Source organism: Leucopleurus acutus (assembly GCF_964270905.1).
Source record: "Leucopleurus acutus genome assembly, chromosome: 17".
Lineage (NCBI taxonomy): Eukaryota > Metazoa > Chordata > Mammalia > Artiodactyla > Delphinidae > Leucopleurus > Leucopleurus acutus.
In genome coordinates, this window is record NC_139159.1 from 81714860 (window position 1) to 81734650 (window position 19791).

The following is a 19791-nucleotide window of genomic DNA, read 5'->3' on the forward strand; positions in this document are numbered from 1 at the left end:
AAACTTCCAAATGAGTGAAAGTGGTGGTTGCAGACTGGGAAAGGGATGTTCACAAGACGAGAGAACCGACAAGTGGCTCGAGTTGGGGATATTTTAAGAACGGCTACAAGTCAAGGAGCATGAGACAGCCCGATTCAGAAATGGGCAGGAGAGGGGCTCCCCTGGTGGCGCGGTGGTTGAGAGTCCGCCTGCCGATGCAGGGGACACGGGTTCGTGCCCCGGTCCGGGAAGGTCCCACATGCCGCGGAGCGGCTGGGCCCGTGAGCCATGGCCGCTGAGCCTGCGCGTCCGGAGCCTATGCTCCGCAATGGGAGAGGCCACAGCAGTGAGAGGCCCGCGTACCGCAGAAAAAAAAAAAAAAGCGCAGGAGACATAAAGGCTTCACCACGGGGGAGATCCAGACGCCCAGCTAAAGCCAGCAGCCTCATTGGCATCAGGGAAACGCAGATAAACCACAAATGAAAAACCAAAGTCTTCACGCCGTTAGGATGGCCAAGACGGAGAGCGCTGACCAGGCCTCGTGCTGGCGGTGACGTGAGGCAGCGGGAGCCCAGCTGCCCTCGGGGACGTGGCCACAGGCTCCCTCCTTCCTCTGTCCCTGCGCCCACTTCCCTCTGCCTGAAACGCTGCCCACGAGTGAATCCTCAGGCCTCCCCCAGATCCCGGCTCAGGGAAGCCACCCCCGGGCTCCGTCTGTCTGCGTGTTTCTCTAGCTGGAGCCAGCTTGTCCCCGAGACTGGAAGCTCCGAGGGGCACGGGAGCTCGGGCCGTGCTCACCTTGGGTCCTGGGCACCCAGGGTGGCACCTGGCCGGGCAGGACCTGAGTCACGTAGGAACCACGTGCTGATGCAGCAGAGGGCTTCACCGTTTCGGGTTGCTTTCCTCTTTAGGGCATCTTGACCCAGCAGAAAAAGTGGAGGACGCTCACCCCAAATTATGGTGCGCTCTGAACGAAGGCAAGGTGGTCGTATTTGACGCCTCCTCTTGGACAGTTCACCAGCACTGCTTTAAAGTGGGCACTTCTAAACTGGTGAGTAAACGAACGCGCACAGTACTCAGTCAGCTTCCAGGCTAACTTGTGATTTTGGAAATTGAACACGTCCACCTGTATAGGTAGCAGGATTCACGAATCCCACGGCGTCGCTGAATCCTGCAAGCCTTTGATTTTTATCTCGAGTTTTAAAATGTAAGCTTGTTCCATCCTTCACTTAAATATTCTTCTTTAAGTGAGCAGATAATGGGTTTAACCACCCCCGCTCTGAAATCTAAAACAGGATTTCAGTCATGGAAAGGGCAGTGTGGTAGTCTCACATTTACATTGTCAGTCACCAAAAGCAGACACTAGAATCATTTTAACACATTTGGGTTCGAAAACTAAGAACCATTTAAGTCAAATCTGCATGATATTATAGTTATCTCGTGGTTGAGAAACCTCAGTTCTTTGAGCTTTTAGACTGATAGCCTCGTCAACTTTAATTAAAAGAAAGTTAAGGGACTTCCCTGGTGGCGCAGTGGTTAAGAATCTGCCTGCCAGTGCAGGGGACACGGGTTCGAGCCCTGGTCCGGGAAGATATTGCCGCGGAGCAACTAAGCTCGTGTGCCACAACTACTGAGCCTGCGCTCTAGAGCCCGTGCTCCTCAACAAGAGAAACCACCGCAGTGAGAAGCACGTGCACCACAACAAAGACCCAACACAGCCAAAAATAAATAAATAAAATAAATTAAAAAAAAAAAAGTTAAATTCATGCAAACACAGCCTCACCCCACCCCCACAAACCCGAGGTCAAGTTTCAGGTCTGTAGCCCTCAGTGCCACCAGGATCAGCCCCCTGCTTTTTGGAGACTTCTCGAGGCCTTGCACGGCCCTTTGAAAATCATGTCTTATTTCTGTACTACGTGATGTCAGCCATGTGCCCCAGGGCCTCCACGCCTGGAACGTGTCATGTGAATTCGTGTTTCCAGATGAGGGGTGATCAGTGGTTTCTTTCCGGTGGGGCTGCCTTTTAACTCGGCACTCCAGATATCTTTGGCGATACCACCCTACTGTTCAAAATGCTGTCACACCTACTCCTTGGTGGGCTTCATCCTGTTCAAGACCCTCTGAGGGCACAAAGGAAGCCACTGTCCCAAGGGATTCTTGCTAGGAAAATCCTCAGGCCAACTCCTTTAACACAAAACTTGTTTTTTCACGTTTAACGTAAAAAGCATGGTGTAGTGAAGTGTACGTACCTAAGTGTTCCTCATTACTTCGTATCATCAACTTTGATGGCCACATTCCACCATCTAAAGATAATGTGACAATCTATGCTTTCAAAACTGGGGTGAAACGGAAAAATTGTGAATCCAAATATACGTTGCCAAGAGGGTGTGGGATCATCTAAAGAAGTTGCTAAACCATTTTCCCCGCGTTCAAACAGTGAGCCTCAGATGATAAAGGAACGGAATCCAAGGCACGTTAAAGTAAAACGTGTACAAAAGTGTAATAACGCTTTAGGTGAAATGAAAAACAAGGAGAAGTTAAGGACTTCACTCTTATTCTAAAATTTAATTTCTTTCCTGTTGATTCTAAGTTACAAGCATTTCAAAGACTGTTTAATAACAGAATAACTTAAAATCCTTGTGAAAATAAAATCATACGGCTGCATTTTGTATCAATCTCTTCTGCTCCCCAGTTAGGCCAGGTAACATTTAATTAAAGCAGAAAGTTATCCAGTTATGTGAAAATATCTTCCCACTGGTTTCACAGGGATATTTTGTACTGTTTCAACAAGATAGCAACTGGGGCAATTATCTCTAGAAAATGCTGCCTCATCTGAAATTTGAATTTCCAAGGTTTCCAAGGTTTTCCAAGGTTTATCCAAGATATCTTTGGGCCACTAAAGAAAGACATTTTATTAAAATGTTACAACAATTCTCAGGTAGATGCCTCAAAAGAAAGGGCTTTTTTAAATGATTAGTTCTGAAATTAGCAAGGTAGCATCTTTTTCTAACTTATGAGAATGTTTATTGGTAAAACTAAAGCTATCAATTTTTTTGTTTGTTTTGCGGTACACGGGCCTCTCACTGTTGTGGCCTCTCCCGTTGCGGAGCACAGGCTCCGGACACGCAGGCTCAGCGGCCATGGCTCACGGGCCCAGCCGCTCCGCGGCATGTGGGATCTTCCCGGACCGGGGCACGAACCTGCGTCCCCTGCATCGGCAGGCGGACTCTCAACCACTGCGCCGCCAGGGAAGCCCCAAAAGCTACCAATTTTTATGAGCTCGCTCTTCTGACAAAGATAAGTACCAGTAAGCACCATCGGTACTGATTATACAGGATTAGATCTAGCCTCAGCCCCTCCACAGTGATGTAACTGTTGCTCTTTGAAATCTGCTTGGATCTGACAATCTGAGACCCTCGTTTGGTTACCAGTAAAATGTTGCCCATATCATGGATAGAGTCGGACACCGCTCAGGAAACGTTTAGGGAACGCTTTTTTAGGGATGCAGTCGGGTTGGTTGAGATGTACAGGCAGACACATTTGCGTTTCACATGTTTATGTGGCTTTTATAACTCTTCAGTGTTTTAGTTCTTAATTTCTAATTTCAGAAAGTCTGAAGATGGTCACTGGCATTGACCTTGCTAAGCCGGAATCCCCGAGAGCGCTGCTCTCTTAGCTGCAAGAGCACCGGCTAATATACAGTCTGTCCTCATGATGTGCAGATTCCATATTCGCAAACTTACCTACCCGGTAGCTCCAGAGCAAATACTTACGGCGCTTTCATGGTTCTCCACAGACATGCACGTCTCCAGAGCAGGGAGAAATGGGAGCTGTGTGCGTGTTCCCAGCCGAGCTCAAGCCAGGCGACTCTGCCTTCTTGGTTCAGCTCAAACTGTAGACACGTGTCCTTTTCACGGCCTATTTAGTGCCACGTTCTTCACATTTCTGTGCTTTTTATCGTGATTTTGCTGTTTAACATGGTGCCCTAGTATAGAGCTGAGGTGCCAGAGGCTGGAATGTGCTTTACAGAGAAAATGTGGACCCATGCAGTTCAAACCTGTGTCGTTCAAGTGTCAGAGGCATCCTTAAACAGGAACACACGGCAAGATGATGTGTTGATCGAATGACAAGAGCGTGACCAGAGGCCGGCAGGACCCTAAGCCTGTCGGTCCCTAAGCGGCGGCTCAGCGCTGGCTGTGAGCGCACAGGACAGAACGACTGCCGGGAACACGGGGAACTGACTGCTCTGCTCTCTCCTCGGCCCCCTCAGAACTGCATGGTGATGGCGGAGCAAACCCAGGTGTGGGTCGGCTCGGAGGACTCGGTCATCTACATCATCAACGTCCACAGCATGTCCTGCAACAAGCAGCTCACGGACCACCGCTCCAGCGTCACGGGTCTGGTCGTGCAGGACAGAGCGCAGGCACCCAGGTCCGGCCAGGCTCCCCTGGGAGGAGGGGCCGTCTGGCTCTTGCGTGGGTCAGGGGTCCCAGAGGGAAGGGTTCCCATGGCCGTGGGCCATGGCCTGCAGGGCCCGGGCAGCGCAGGGGAAGCAAAGCGGGTCTGGAAGGTGAGTCGGGGACATTCCTATGTGGTGTGGCCATGATGGGTGCAGAGCAGCGGCCTCTGCTGGAGACCGAGTCCAGCGTGCGTGCGGTGCTCGTAGCAGCTGGTACCCCGCCTTCCCTGCCTGCTCTTTGGCTCTGGTGTTTGCCTGCCATCCTGGGCCTGTAGACGCATCGCCCTAACCCCATGTCTTCTCATGGAACCCCCTGTGTGCCCGTGTCCAAATGTCCCCTTATGAGGACACAGGTCAATGTTGGATGGGGGTCCACACTATTAGCGGCATTTAACTACTTCTGGAAAGGCCCTGCTGCCAAATAAGGTGGCATTTTGAGGTGTTGGGGGGCTAGGATGTCAACATATCTTTTTTGGGGGACACAGTTCAACCTGTAAGATGTATTTACCTCATCCTTCACCGGCTTTACCAGGTTAAGAATGCCAGCCCCCCAAGGGCAGCCCTGTGTCTGTCCTGCTGTCTGCCGTGTGCTGTGCTTGGGACAGGGCCTGGACACAGCAGGTGCCCAGGGGAGACGCGAGAACCAGGCGGGGTCCCTGTTTCCCTCTGTGACGAAGCGGGGCTCAGTGGGTGTGTGAGGTGTGCTGAGGTCACCCACCCTGAACGGGCAGCCCCAGCCCTGGGCGCAGGTGGCCACAGCTCCTAAGCTTTTCTGCTGCTTCCCTCTGTGCCACCCCCATCCCCTTGTGCCCCGAGTTTCAGGGCTGCCGCCTGTCCTCAGTCGGGTGGACTTAGGTCCTCACGTGAAGATGCCATGCCCTCAGGTGGTGGAAGGGCCGCCTCCCCGCAGCTGCCAGTCGCCGACGCCGTGGGGGCGTGTGCCGCTCCCGGCCCCTGGCGGGAGGGGTGGATTTTAGTTAACAGCCCTTTACGGTTCTGTTCACAATTCCTGGCGGAGGCAGCAGCCGTGGTGGAGGTGCTGGGGGGGGGGGGGGGCGCTCAGAAACCCGCCCCCCGACGGCGCTGGCGTCTCGCTGGCCCTGCTGTGGATGCTTACCTGGTGGGAGCTTGAAAAGCACACGGTGTTCTCGGGGCCACAGTTAAGCGCCTGCATGCGTGTTCACCCCACAGCACTGTGTACTCGTGCAGCACGGACGGGACAGTCCTGGCCTGGAACGCGAGCTCCCTGCAGGTGACCAGCAGGTTCCAGCTGCCGGGCGACGGGCTCTCGGCCATCAGACTGCACGGCGGCCGCCTCTGGTGCTGTAAGTGCTTGGTCCCTGCCCTTGGCTCCTGGCTAACGGCAGGGGAGCCAAGGCCCCTTTCCTCTGCCACGCGCGTTTCCAACTTTGACTGTGAAACCCTGGTTCCTTCTTGATGCACGCGGCTCCCCACACCCCTCCTGAGTTTGCTGCGTCCCCGGCGGCCCTACTCCCTGCGCGGCCTCCCCGCCTGCTCCTGTCTCTGCTCTCGCCGTGCCCCGCGGGGCCGTTGCCACTCCTCCCGGCAGCCCTCTGTGGCCCGGTCGTTTGCGTGCGGGTCACGTCTCCCCAGCCGTGCTGTGTGCTCCCCTCTGCCCCTCCCAGCACAGACTTCGGGCGGGGACGTCTGGGGGTCTGAGGGGGCACTTCGGGGTTGACGGGAGGTACAGACGCTGTGCCTAGTGGCGTGGGCGTTCTGCATTTTCTGAGCATCACCGCACGGAGGTTGCCTGCACTTTGAAGTCTTCCCTGGTGTATGTATGCCGGGTAGCATGGGCGATGGTCGTGAACGCTTTTTAAATTGAAGCATGTTTTACGTATGATGAGATGCACAAAACGTATGTACAGTTTGTTGTTTTTAAAAAATTTTTATTGGAGTATAGTTCATTTACAGTGTTGTGTTAATTTCAGGTTACAGCAAAGTGAATCAGTTATATATATATCTCCGCTTTTTTTTTTTTGGATTCTTTTCCCATATAGGCCATTACAGAATATTGAGTAGAGTTCCCTGGGCTATACAGTAGGTTCTTGTTAGTTGTCTATTTTATATATAGTAGTGTGTATATGTCAATCCCAATCTCCCAATTTATCGCCCCCGCCATCCCCTGGTAACCATGTTTGTTTTCTACATCTGTGACTCTACTTCTGTTTTGTACTTACTGTAAGTCAGTCCATTTGTGCCTTTTCTTTTAGATTCCACATGTAAGTGACAGCATATGGGATTTGTCTTTCTCTTTCTGGCTCACTCAGTATGACAATCTCTAGGTCCATCCATATTGCTGCAGATGGCATTATTTTGTTCTTTTTACGGCTGAGTAATATTCCATTGTATAATATGTACCACGTCTTCTTTATCCATTCCTCTGTTGATGGACATTTAGGTTGCTTCCATGTCCTGGCTATTGTAAATAGTGCTGCAATGAACACTCGGTGCATGTATCTTGTTTCAAATTACGGTTTTCTCAGGGTATATGCCCAGGAGTGGTACTGCTGGGTCATATGGCAGTTCTATTTTTAGTTTTTTAAGGAACCTCCATAGTGGTTGTATCAATTTACATCCCCACCAACAGTGTAGGAGGGTTCCCTTTTCTCCACACCCTCTCCAGCATTTATTGTTTGTAGATTTTTTTTAATTAATTAATTTACTTATTTATTTTTGGCTGCATTGGGTCTTCGTTGATGCACGCGGACTTTTCTCTAGTTACGGTGAGTGGGGGCCACTCTGTTGCAGTGCGTGGGCTGCTTCTCATTGCGGTGGCTTCTCGCTGCGGAGGCTTCTCGTTGCGGAGCACGGGCTCTAGGTGTGCGGGCTTCAGTAGTTGCGGCATGAGGGCTCAGTAGTTGTGGCTCACGGGCTCTAGAGCACAGGCTCAGTAGTTGTGGTGCACGGGCTTAGTTGCTCCGCGGCATGTGGGATCTTCCCGGGCCAGGGCTCGAACCCGTGTCCCCTGCATCGGCAGGCAGATGCTTAACCACTGCGCCACCAGGGAAGCCCTGTAGATTTTCTGATGATGTCCATTCTTAGTGGTGTGAGGTGATTCTTCATTGTCGATTTGATTTGTATTTCTCTAATAACGAGTGATGCGGAGTGGCTTTCTTGTTTTTTTTGGCCATCTGTGTGTCTTTTTTGGAGGAGTGTCTAGATCTTCTGCCCATTGTTTGATTGGGTTATTTTTTTGATATTGAGCTGCGTGAGTTGTTTGTATATTTTGGAAATTAATCCCTTGTCGGTTGCTTCGTGTGCAAATACTTTCTCCCATTCTGAGGGTTGTCTTTTTTGTTCATGGTTTCCTTTGCTGTGCTAAAGCTTGTAAGTTTCATTAGGTCCCATTTGTTTATTTTTGGTTTTATTTTCATTTCTCTAGGATGTGGGTCAGAAAGGATCTTGCTGTGATTTATGTCATAGAGTGTTCTGCCTGTGTTTTCCTCAGAAAGTTTTATAAAAAGTGTCCGGCCTTTCATTTAGGTCCTTAATCCATTTTGAGTTCATTTTTGTGTATGGTGTTAGAAAATGTTCTAATTTCATTGATTTACCTGTGGCTGTCCAGTTTTCCCAGCACCACTTATGGAAGCAACTGGCTTTCCTCCATTGTATATTCTTGCCTCCCCCGTCATAGATTAGGTGACCGTAGGTGCGTGGGTTTATCTCTGGCATCTCTGTCCTGTTCCATTGATCTACATTTCTGTTTTTGTGCCAGTACCGTACCGTTCAGTTTGTTGTGTCTTGACGAAAGTATACACCACATGACCACCCGACAGTCAAGACACAGAACATTTCCATCACCACTGCTGGTCCCTCTGTGCCCCTTTCCAGGTGGCCCCCGCTTGAGGGAAACAACTCCTGAATTCTGTTATGGATTTGTTGTGCTTGTTCCACTGCTGGTCCCTCTGTGCCCCTTTCCAGGTGGCCCCCGCTTGAGGGAAACAACTCCTGAATTCTGTTACGGGCTTGTTGTGCTTGTTCCTGAACTTTCTATAAATGGGCTCTACAGCATGTGTTCTTTTCATCTGGCTCAGTTCCGGCAACATGATGTTTTTAGGATTCATCCACAGTGTCTGAATAGCAGTAGCTCATTCTTTTTATTGTGTGAATGCTACAGCTTGGTTATCGGCTCTCCTGTCACTCTTTTCCACCCCGTTTTATATCCCTGGCAGCGGATATGAGGCTTCCAGTTCCTCCCCGTCCTCAGCAGAACTTGTTATTATCTGTTTTTTTTACCGTAATCATCCTCGTGGGCGTGCAGCGGCATCTCGTTGCGGGTCTGGTTGCGTTTCCCCGATGGCTTATGACGCGGAGCATCTGTTCATGGACTGCTCGCCATCTGTGTGTCTTCTTCAGAGAAATGTCTATTCATACCCTGTGCCAATCAGTCTACTCACTTTCAAGGCGATTAATCGTATGGTTGAGTGTACCCTTATTTTTTTTTCCATTTTTCACATCTGTACTTTTTTCTTCTGTTCCTCCTTTCCTGCCTCCTTTTAGACTGCTCTTAAATTCAAGTTAATCTTCTTTATTGTCTTTTTAGCTCTATGTTCGGTTTTTTTTGCGGCGGGGGGGGGGGGGCCATGCCACGCAGCATGTGGGATCTTACTTCCCCAGCTAGGGATTGAACCCACGCCCCCTGCAGTGGAAGTGTGGAGTTTTAACCACTGGACTGCCCAGGAAGTCCCTAACTCTGTTTTTTGTTCCACTTTTTAGTGGTTGCTTTAAGGATTTCACTGTGCAACCTTACCTTCTCACAATCTACTTTAAATAACTGTTACACACCACTTCATGTATAATGGACACAGAGCACAGCAGTAAAATTAATTCCATTTACCTCTTTCTCTCCCTTTCCTATTGTTGTTAAATGCAGTATTTTATTTCTATGATTGTGATAAACCTATTTTTAAAAATTTTGCCTAAGTGCTCAATGGTCTTTCAAAGAAATTAAGAAAAAAATTATTTTTGCCCATATATTTACCATTTCGGGTTGAGCTTCACTCCTTCTTAAAATCCAGGTTTCCATCTTGCATCACTGCCCCTTAGCCTTAAGAATTTCCTGTAGTATTTCTTCTGATATGAGTCTGTTGTAAACAGATTCTAGGCTGATGGTTTTTATTTTTTTTCCCGGCACACTAGAAATATCATTCTGTTGTCTCGCAGCTTAGCTCGTTCCTGATGGGAGGTCTGCCGTCATTCCTGCTGTTCTGCTGACTATAATGTGATTTCTGTAGCTGCTTTTAAGATTCTGTCTCTGGTTTGCATGAGGTGGACTACAGTGTGCTTGGGTGTGAAGGGCTTTGTGTTTATCTTGCTTGCAGTTTACTCTCTTGAATTTGGGGAAAACTTAACCATTACCTCTTCCATTATTTCTCTTGCCCATTCTCTCTCTCCGTGTCTTCTGGGATTCTAATTATATATTAGTAATGTATATTATAATTGTATATAATTATATTATTAGTTAGACCATCTGATAATGTCCCACAGGTCTCAGGCACTGCTATAATTTTTTCCTTCTTTTTCTTGTATGCTTTAGTCTGGCTAAGACCTGAACCTCTCTTCTTCTGTGTCCTGTCTACAGTTAAACCTATCCAGCAAACTTTCATTTTAGTTCTAGAACTTCCATTGATTTTATAAAGAACTTTGATTTTCTCTCCTAAATCCTGTATTCTTCACTTATCCTCTCCATATCTTTCTCTAAGTTTTAAAACATATGTGTAATTGTTGGTCTCAAGTCCTTGTCTGCTGGATACTGGATCATCTGTGGGTCTGCTTCTGTCTACTGTGTTTCCTGTTGGTTTTTAGTCACATCTTCAAGCTTCACGTGTGTTGTGATTTTCACTGCATCCTGGATATTGTTAATGACATGCTGAGGAGACTCTGGACTGTATCCTTAGGTCTTGTTCTAGAAGGTCATTAAGTTACTGGCAGATCATCTTGATCCTGTGGGGAGGCTTGGTCTTAGGCTTTTCTAGGGTGAGTATATTTCAGTTCTGACCTTAGTCCTGGTATGTCGTCTTTGTTCTTACAGCATGGTCCTTTTAGGGTTTTGAGGAATGCCCAAGGTATATACCAAGCCTTTCCTACAGGGATGAGCTAGAACTTTGAACTCTTATCTCTGTAGCCCTGTGAAATCTCTCTTCAGGTCTTGAATGTTCCAGTTCTGCTGTTTATACACAGTTTGGGAGTCAGCCAAGGATTTGAGGAGAATTTATACATGCATTTTGGGGATCCCTCATTTGGGAGATATCCCCCCTCTATTTCCAGCCACACTGGCAGCAGCAGCCCCAAACTATACCCTCAACCCAAGATGGCCTGCTACGTACTGCTAGAATTTTTATCCCTCAGTGCCCCACAAAGAGCCAGGAAGTCCCCTCAGAGGAAACCCACGTAACTGTGCAGCTCACTGAGTGTCTTTCTTTTCTCTCAAAGACCATATCCCTCAGCTTTGGTTGACCTCCAGTGACTGTCAGATGTGCGTGTGTCCATCCATGGACGCATTTCGGACCAAAAGTTGCCTGTTAAGTATAGTGAGAGACATGACAGATTAGAATGAGGATGGATAACCTTGTTTTCAGGACGGAATCCCTCTTATTTTTCAACTTAATGAATACAGTAAGTAGTTTTCCTATTTAACAACAACGAGAAAAGGACAAGAGGAAAGCAGGGCTTCTTTGGGTAAAAGAGAGTGTTTGCTGTGAAGTGTTGTTCCACGTCTTTATCTAAACAAGGATAACAGCTAAAGCCTTGGTCACTCATCAGCTGTGGTCCGTGGGCTCTGAGGTGTGGCCTGAGCGTGTGTGTGGTGGGGGACAGGTGACGCCTCTGACTCCTCCCCAGGCCCATGGCGAGGTGAGCCTGAGGGTCCCCGGCTTCCCTTTCTACTTGCGTCCCAGTATTTCAGACCCTGCATGCCTTCCCTGTGTCTGGATGGAAGATGCCTTTACTGCAGCACTGCCCCTCCCCCAGGCCTGGCGTTTCTGGGAGGGGGCGGACCCCGTCCCTGCTCCCTGTGGCCGGGGGTCTGCTCTGTGATGTTGTTGGCACATCTGTGGCTCAGGCTGCAGCCTCCGTGTGCATTCAAGTTCAAATCCAGGCGCTGTCACCGATGACTGGTCACTTTGGGCTGGTCCCCTGCACTCTTGGAGTCTCTGTTCCTTCATCTGAAAAGTGAGGTGGAAATACCATCCCTCCCACAGGAGAGCACGCTGACGGCTGGGCGATGTGAGAGGCAGAAAGCGGGCCTTGGAGCGCCCGTGAGTGTGAGGGTTGGTGACAGTTACCCCAGAGGACCGCTACCCCGGATCTCATGGACAGAGCTCTCCCCAGGTCCTCCTCCCTTCCACCGCCCACGGCAGGGGTACCTTCCCTTTGGGTACCCGGCCCACCTCGAGGACAGTGATGGGTCTCACCCACATCTGTCGCCCCCGTCCCCCGCTCCGTGTGCAGCAGGGCCCCTACGTGCTCACACAAGCAGGGTCGCTGTGAACTCCGCCCTGTGCAGCTTGGCGGGCGGCGAGCGTGCTGGTCGGCACGCCCCCGGGGGCATTAGCGCCTCTTGGCAGGACTTCCTGCCACCCAGGTCTTGCTGACAGGCAGCAGCATCCTAGGGGCCTGTTAATTAGTCCAAGTGGATAATGGCATCTCGGGATAAAAGGAGGGATGCTGGGGTTTGCTTATTAGGTCTCAGGCAGGAAAGAGAGGTATGGGCGGGCTCTCGCCACCTGTGACTGAGAACCCAGCTGAGCTTCCGAGTCCTGAGGGCAGCCAAGGACAGAGGGGTCATTTCTCTGTGGACCTGGAGTCCACCCACCATGACAGGAAGCCGGAGCCCACCTCGGGGACTCGTGTCCCCTCCCTCTGGAGCCAGATGGCACTGCCTGAGGGCAGGGCTGTGTCCTCCTGTCTTGGTGGCCTCAGCACAGGGCGGGAGGTGGAGGACGCAGGCAGTAAAAGCCAAGAGAGGACAGCCCTGCAGCTCTTCACCTTCCCTTGAACCTGACTCCGTCTCCCCTGCACCCCTGATCTGACCTCCTACCTGCGGTACTAATTTTGATGACCTGTAGCTCTCGTGATGTGGAAACTCTTGGTTTGCTGGAGTGAGTAACAGAAAGAGACAGAGAAGAGCTTAAACAGAGAGACGTGTCCCGTGGCGGGGCACCATCACCTAGAGCCCTGATCCTCACCACTGGGGGTAGCAGATGCTGTGGCCTCAAGTGATAGGAAATGCCAAATAACTGTGGCAGGAAGGGTTCCGAAAGCCTAGAAGAGGGTGCTGGACTCCAGCCGTTTCCTTGTCGGTAAAAATGGGGCTAATGGTCTGAGTGTCCCTGCGAGAAAATGCGAAGGGGCAGCTACAGTTAGAGATGCCGACACCACGGTCAGATGTGGTACAGGAGCCGTGGCCCCACCGGGCACACCGCAGGTCACACTGCAGGTCACACCGCAGCTCTCCCGGCGCTTTCATCCCTGTGCTCGGAGCTCGCTCTGCCTGCCCCTCATGCTGGCTCTTCCGCCCCGCAGGTACCGGTAACAGTATCGTGGTCGTGACAACGGATGGATTTCTTCATCAAGAACTGAAGATTGGCGAGAACTTTAAAGAGATAAGCACCTCCTTCCTGGGTTTCCAGCTCATGCCCGAGGTAACCCCGTGCGTCAGGTTGGGCCGGTGCCCCCGTGCCACTGGGCTGCCACTGCCCGCGTCGTGACCCGTTCCCCTTTAGCAGGAGCAGCTCTGGGCGGCCTGTGCCGGGTACGACGACATCTACGTCTGGAGCCTGCAGGACCTCGCCCAGCCCCCGCAGAGGATCCACCTGCAGGACTGCTCCAGGATCCACTGCATGATCCAGGTGAAGAAGCAGGTACGGCGGCCCCGGGGCTGCTGGTCAGGGCCGGGCCGGGAAGGACGTGGGTCTGCGGGTGCCCGAGAGCACCGCACACCTCTGAGTGGGCTGCCTGTGCGGTGCCCGTTCCTCCTCAGCAGATCTGGGTGGGCGGCACAGGGCTGTCGCAGGGGAGATCCAAGGGGAAAATCTACGTGATCGATGCCGAGAGGAAGACGGTGGAGAAGGAGCTGGTGGCCCACACGGACACGGTGAACACCCTGTGCTCCGCGGAGGACAGATACGTGCTGAGCGGGTCCGGCCGCGACGAGGGCAAGATCGCCATCTGGAAGGTCGAGTAGCCAAGGGCGCGTGTGCCCTGTGAGCACGGGACGCGCCTTCTGCCGGCTCCTGGCGCCTCCCCAGAGAAGGCGGGTCTGAGCCTGGGGCGGGGGCACTGGGAGGGCCCTGCTGCGGGGGCCTGTGTGGCTCTCTGGCCTCAGTTACGAGACCGATAGTGTCGCACTTTCTCTCCTGGACTTAGCTGATTAAACTGGACCATTTCAGGCTGGGGTGCCTGTCAGGCAGCCTCTGCTGAGAAGTCGCCCTGTGCTACCTGGACGGCTCCAGAACCCACGACCTGGGCCAGCACCAGGCCATCCGGGAGCAGTTTAGCCGGAGTGCCCGTGGCCGCAGACCTCGGGTCTTGCGTTTCCTCCACTTCACTCACTCGCCAGACACTGAGCGCCAGATTCACAGGCGCCCGACAGCCAGACACTGACCTCTTGTTCGCGGCAAAGCTCATGAGAAGGGGGGAGTTTTAAATGACCACGTTGTGGTTGAGCAGGTTTGCACCTGCCCTCGCTGTCCCCCGACAGAGCAGGTGACCAGCGCCTGCCCAGGGAGGGGGACAACACTGGGTTGAGGCTGTCGGGACAGGGCTGGGCCAGCTGACGCAAGCGCTGGGTTTTTTCCTTTTAATTAATGCAACGTTTTTTATAATGAAAAAACCTAGAGACTTTTTCAACCAAAGGTCGGCGTTCCATCTAAAACAGCACAAACAAACCCTTACCAGACACTCGTGTCCGTTTCCGCTGCATCTGCATCCTAGGTGCACGGCGTGTATGTGTATGTAGGTGGTGCCTTATTATTTAACTGAGGATAATACTAGCTATGCTCTTACCTTACTAGCTATAAATATTTGCAAAAGGGACCTTTTGTACCTTTATACCATTACCTTTGAGCTGTCGTCCCCCAGTTGTGAGCAAGGGAGGTTTTGGCACGACTGCACTGCGTGAAGGCCCGAGGCCTGTCCCCTATGGGCCCACGATGCGCTCTGCCACAGGGGGCTGGCTGGCTGCCGGACCCTCCCCCTGGGCTCTGGGGACTTGGATAGACATCACGCTGGACCTCGCTCACCCTGAGAGGCCTGTCGCTCACCCTGAGGGTCTCTGTCAGGCCCCCAGCACACAGCCAGGCTTCAGAGGCATCTGCAGTGCCTCCCCGGTGAGAGCTTTGGCTAGGCCTCCGGCTGTGCCTGCAGAACCCAAGCATTCTGGAGGGTCTGCTCACTGACTGACATTTTGGAATGTTCTGAGACTGTGGTGCGGAGAACAGCCAGGCGGCCTAATCCGCCCCTCCCCTCCCCCCGCCACCCCGAGTCTGTCCTCCTGGGGAGGGTGTGTTCCCCTGACTGACTTCTAGAAGGAAGACTAGGCCAGCAGCAACTGGCAGAAGGTGGAATTCTGCCTCTGTAAACACATGAAAAATTCGAGTAAAAGCCTGTCAGAAACCCACATAAATTATTGAATTCCAGCCCACATGTAACCAGGTATTTTCACCTCGTTGGTAATAAATTCTCTTTTTCACCAAAACAAACACTGCTGTGCGGTTTCCTTACTTTATCCAACATTAACTGGTGGCAGCGCTTTAAAATAATACAGGACTGCTCAACATCACTAATTATTAGAGATGCACATCCAAACAACAACGAGGTAGCACCTCACACCAGTCACAATGGCCAACGGTCAAAAGTCGACAGATGACAAATGCTGGAGAGGGTGTGGAGAAAAGGGAGCCCCCCACCCCTACACTGTTGGTGGGAATGTCAGTTGATACAGCCACTATGGAGAACAGTATGAAGGTTCCTTACGAAACTAAAACTAGAAGCACCATATGACCCAGCAAGCCCACTCCTGGGCATATATCCAGACAAAACTCTAATTCAAAAAGACACAGGTGCCCCAATGTTCATAGCAGCACTATTCACAATAGCCAAGACATGGAAACAACCTAAACGTCCACCGACAGATGAATGAATAAAGATGTGGTGTGTGTGTGTGTGTGTGTGTGTATATATATATATATATATACACACACATACACACACAATGGAATATCACTCAGCCATAAAAGAATGAAATAATGCCATTTGCAGCCACGTGGATGCAACTAGAGATTATTATGCTAAGTGAAGTAAGTCAGAAAGAGAAAGACAAATACCATATATCATTTATATGTGGAATCTAAAATATGACACAAAATGAATCTATCTACGAAACAGAAACAGACTCACGGACACAGAGAACAGACGTGTGGCTGCCAAGGGGCAGAGGGTTGAGGGAGGGATGGAGTGGGAGTTTGGGATTAGCAGATACAAACTATTACACATAGAATGGATGTACAAGGTCCTACGGTAGAGCACAGGGAAGTGTATTCAGTATCCTATGATAACCCATATGGAAAAGAATATTTTTAAAAAGTGTGTATGTATGTATAACTGAATCACTTTGCTGCTCTACAGCAGTAACTAACACAACATTGTAAATCAACTATACTTCAATAAGAAAAATACTAACCCCGGAAAAAATCAATACAGGATCATTTTGGATTTGTTCTTATTCATTCTAAGCACCTGTCAAGTTACTTTAATGCAGACTTTTCATTTCCTTTATTCTTGGTGATAATTTTCAAGATCTTATTTGACAGTGATTGCAACTGAAATGAGTACAGAAAAATCAGAGGCTTTTAGGAAATGATCCTTTATATAAAAGAGGAAAAAGAGGTGAACAAGGGGGTTAAAAGGGGAATAGATTGGCTGGTGCAAGTGTACGGTTCTGTATTTATGTGAAAAGAATCTTGCCAGTGGAGTTTGTGGAAATGAAAAGGGCACTTTCATGCCTTCCGTGTTTCCTCTGTGCTTTGGAGAGATTCCACGATGAATGATTCGTCGTGGGAAGGCCCAAAATGAGCCAGAATTCATTAAACAGACAATGATGCCTTCCCTACCTCAGCTTTAGAAACCGGAATTAAACTGGTACCAAAAAAAGTGTTTATCTTGAACTAGAAGCTCGTTTACTTTAATATAATTCCAGCTCTGCAGCCGTATTTCAGACAACAGACAAGGAAGCTTGGTTTGGGGGCTGGCACGGCGCCACGATGACAATGAAAAGCTCAACCCACTCCCTGGTCACGGGGAATATTTTTATGATTTGTTCTCGGAAGATGCGAATGCACTGGTTGCTCTCAGATGACAACCTTGGTATTGGATGTGATTGTAACATCTGAATTACAAGTGCATGACTTTGATCCATTTCTAGGGGATTCCTTAGGAAGATGAAGAGGTGTTTTATCCACATGACTAGGGAGGGCACAGTTGGAAAACCTGGCAAAGTTGCCCTGCTGTTGCTGCTGCCTGCAAATGTTTGTATCATATTTCTTGCAGGGACTTCCCTGGTGGCGCAGTGGTTAAGAATCCGCCTGCCAATGCAGGGGACACGGGTTCGAGCCCTGGTCCGGGAAGGTCCCACATGCCACGGAGCAACTAAGCCCGTGCGCCACAACTACCGAGCCTGCGCTCTAGAGCCCTCGGGCCACAACTACTGAGCCTGCGCTCTACAGCCCTTGAGCCACAACTACTGAGCCCGTGTGCCACAACGACCGAAGCCCACGCGCCTAGAGCCTGTGCTCCGCAACAAGAGAAGCCACCGCGATGAGAAGCCCGCACACCGCAACAAAACCACAACTGGAGGAAAGCCTGCGTGCAGCAACGAAGACCCAACACAGCCAAAAATAAATAAATTTATAAAATAAAATTTAAGAGAAAGAAAGATATGTCCATGTCCTAGCCCCTGGAACCTGTGATTGTGACCTTATTTGGCAAAAGGATCTTTGCAGATATAACCAAGTTTAAGATCTCATGATGAGATGGTCCTGAACCCAAAGACAAGCATCCTTAGAATAAGAGAAGAGACCAACACAGGGGAGAGGCCAACTGCATGTCGACTGCAAGAGCTGCACTTTAAATATAAAAATGCAAATGGAGTAAGAGAAAAAGGATGAAAAACGTGTACCCTGCAAATGATAAGCATAAGGCTGGTAGAGCTGTTAATATCGGCAAGACAGACGTCAACTGAAGGTACATTTACAAGAAACAACAGGGATGTGCGCGAGGATGAGAAGGTCAGTACATCAAGATGACACATAATGACCCTATGTGTATACGCATTTAGTAATAGAGATTCAAGGTATGTGATGCAAACGTGATACAACTGGAGGAGAAAACAGACAGAGCCACTCTCGTTGGAGATTTAACACACTGCTCTCAGGAACTGATAGAACAAGCAAACAAAAAATTAGCAAGGCTATAGAAGATGCGACACTATCAACCAGTGTGACCGGACATTACAGAACACTACGCCCAACAACAGCAGAATATCCGTTCTTTTCAGGTGCACGTGGGGTGTTCATCAAGCTAGACCGTATGCTGGGCCACAAGTTGGAAAAGATTTAAATCACAGAAAATGTTCTCAGACCATGCCCAAATTAAATTAGAACTCGGGGACTTCCCTGGTGGTCCACTGGGTAAGACTGCGCTCCCAAAGCAGAGGGCCCGGGTTCGATCCCTGGTCGGGGAACTAGATCCCGCATGCGTGCCGCAACTAAGAGTTCACATGCCGCATCTAAGAAGTCTGCATGCCGCATCTAAGGAATGTGCATGCTGCAAGTAAAGATCCTGCATGCTGCAACTAAGACCAGGTGCAGCCTAAATAAATAAATAAATTATATTTTTTAAAAACCTCTAATTAATTGTTAAAAAATCAACAGCAATAATTACACAAAAATCTCCATATTAAAATTATCTTGGAAGTTAAACAACATACTTGCAAATAACCCATGGATCTAAAAAAAAAAGAAAATCACAAGGGAAATGATAAAATATTTTCAGCTGAATGACAGTGAAAACACAATATCTCAAAATTTATGGGATGCAGCTAAAGCAGTGTTCAGAAGAAAAATTATAGCTTTAAATGCCTCTACTAGGTTTCAAGTCAACAATCTGAATTTCCATTATAAGAATACAGAAAAATAAAAACATTTAATCCAAAACAAGGAAAGGAGGAAATAATAAAGATAAGACCAAATATCAATGAAATGGAAAACAATCAACAAAGCCAAAAATTGGTTCTTAAAAATAATAGGTACGCTCTAGCAAGACTGATCAAGAAAAAAAAGCAAACACAAGTTACCAATATCACGAATGAGACAGAGGATGAAATCTTATAGCCATCAAAAGGATATCGTGAAAAACTTTATGGCAATATACTTGACAGCTTAGATGAAATGTATAAATTTCTTAAAAAACAACTTTATGAAACCAATGCAAGAAGTAGTTGAAAATCTGAATATTCCTATATCTATTAAGAAGTTGACTTTAGTCAAAAACCTTCTCACAAAGAAAATCCTAGGCCCAGTTGATTTCATTGGTGAATTCTAACAAAATCTTAAGGATGGAATACTAAAATTCCATAGAAACTTTCAGAAGAATAGAGGAGGGGAAGACACTTTCCAACTCACTTCAGGAGACCACCATGACCCTGTTCTAAAATCTGACAGAGATCTTACAAGAAAATAAAAGTAGAGATCAGTTCTCCTCATGAACATAGATACAAAATTCCTGAACAAAATATTAGCAAATTGAATCCAGTAATATTTTAAAAGGATAATATAGCATGACTAAGTGGTGTTTGTTCCAGGAATACAAGGTTACTTTAACATTTGAAAACCAATCTATATAATTCAACATATTAGCAAAATAAAGGACAACAACAAAAAAAATAAAGGACAGAAGCCATAATGATCATCTCAATAGATACAGGAAAAAAATTGACAAAATAAAATATTCATGATAAAATACCTTGGCAAACTAAGAATAGAAGGGAACTTCCTCAAACTGATAAAGGGCATCTACAAGAAACCTACAGCAAAAAACATCCTTAATAGTGAAAGTCTAATTGCTTTCCTCTAAGATTGGAAACAAGGCAAGGATGTTCACTTTCATCCCTCCTATTCAGCATGGTCCTGGAGGTTCCAGTCATGGCAGTAAGGCAAGAAAAATAAAAGAAGGGGAAAAGTACATTTATTCACAGGCAATTATGATTGTTTACATAAATCCTGAAAAGAAACTACTTTTTTAAATCAGGAAAGTAAGCACATTTAGCAAGGTCA

At 48.7% G+C, this 19791-nt stretch overlaps 1 protein-coding gene across 2 annotated transcripts in view; it reads left to right on the forward strand.

The window, feature by feature from the left end:
- The window catches only part of DENND3 (DENN domain containing 3), a gene marked incomplete at its 5' end in the record, with an annotated part of 59372 nt that extends 43792 nt beyond the window's left edge, over positions 1 to 15580 (forward strand). The window contains 6 exons of one of the 2 annotated variants that reach the window (XM_082858829.1): positions 891 to 1030; positions 4250 to 4410; positions 5630 to 5763; positions 12986 to 13104; positions 13186 to 13323; positions 13443 to 15580. In XM_082858829.1, the coding sequence (XP_082714955.1) occupies positions 891 to 1030; positions 4250 to 4410; positions 5630 to 5763; positions 12986 to 13104; positions 13186 to 13323; positions 13443 to 13646 (896 nt within the window). In that variant the 3' untranslated portion in view covers positions 13647 to 15580. The remainder of the gene's footprint in view (positions 1 to 890; positions 1031 to 4249; positions 4411 to 5629; positions 5764 to 12985; positions 13105 to 13185; positions 13324 to 13442) is intronic. The other variant, XM_082858828.1, reaches the window with a different exon arrangement.
- Between the last annotated feature and the right edge of the window lie 4211 nt (positions 15581 to 19791).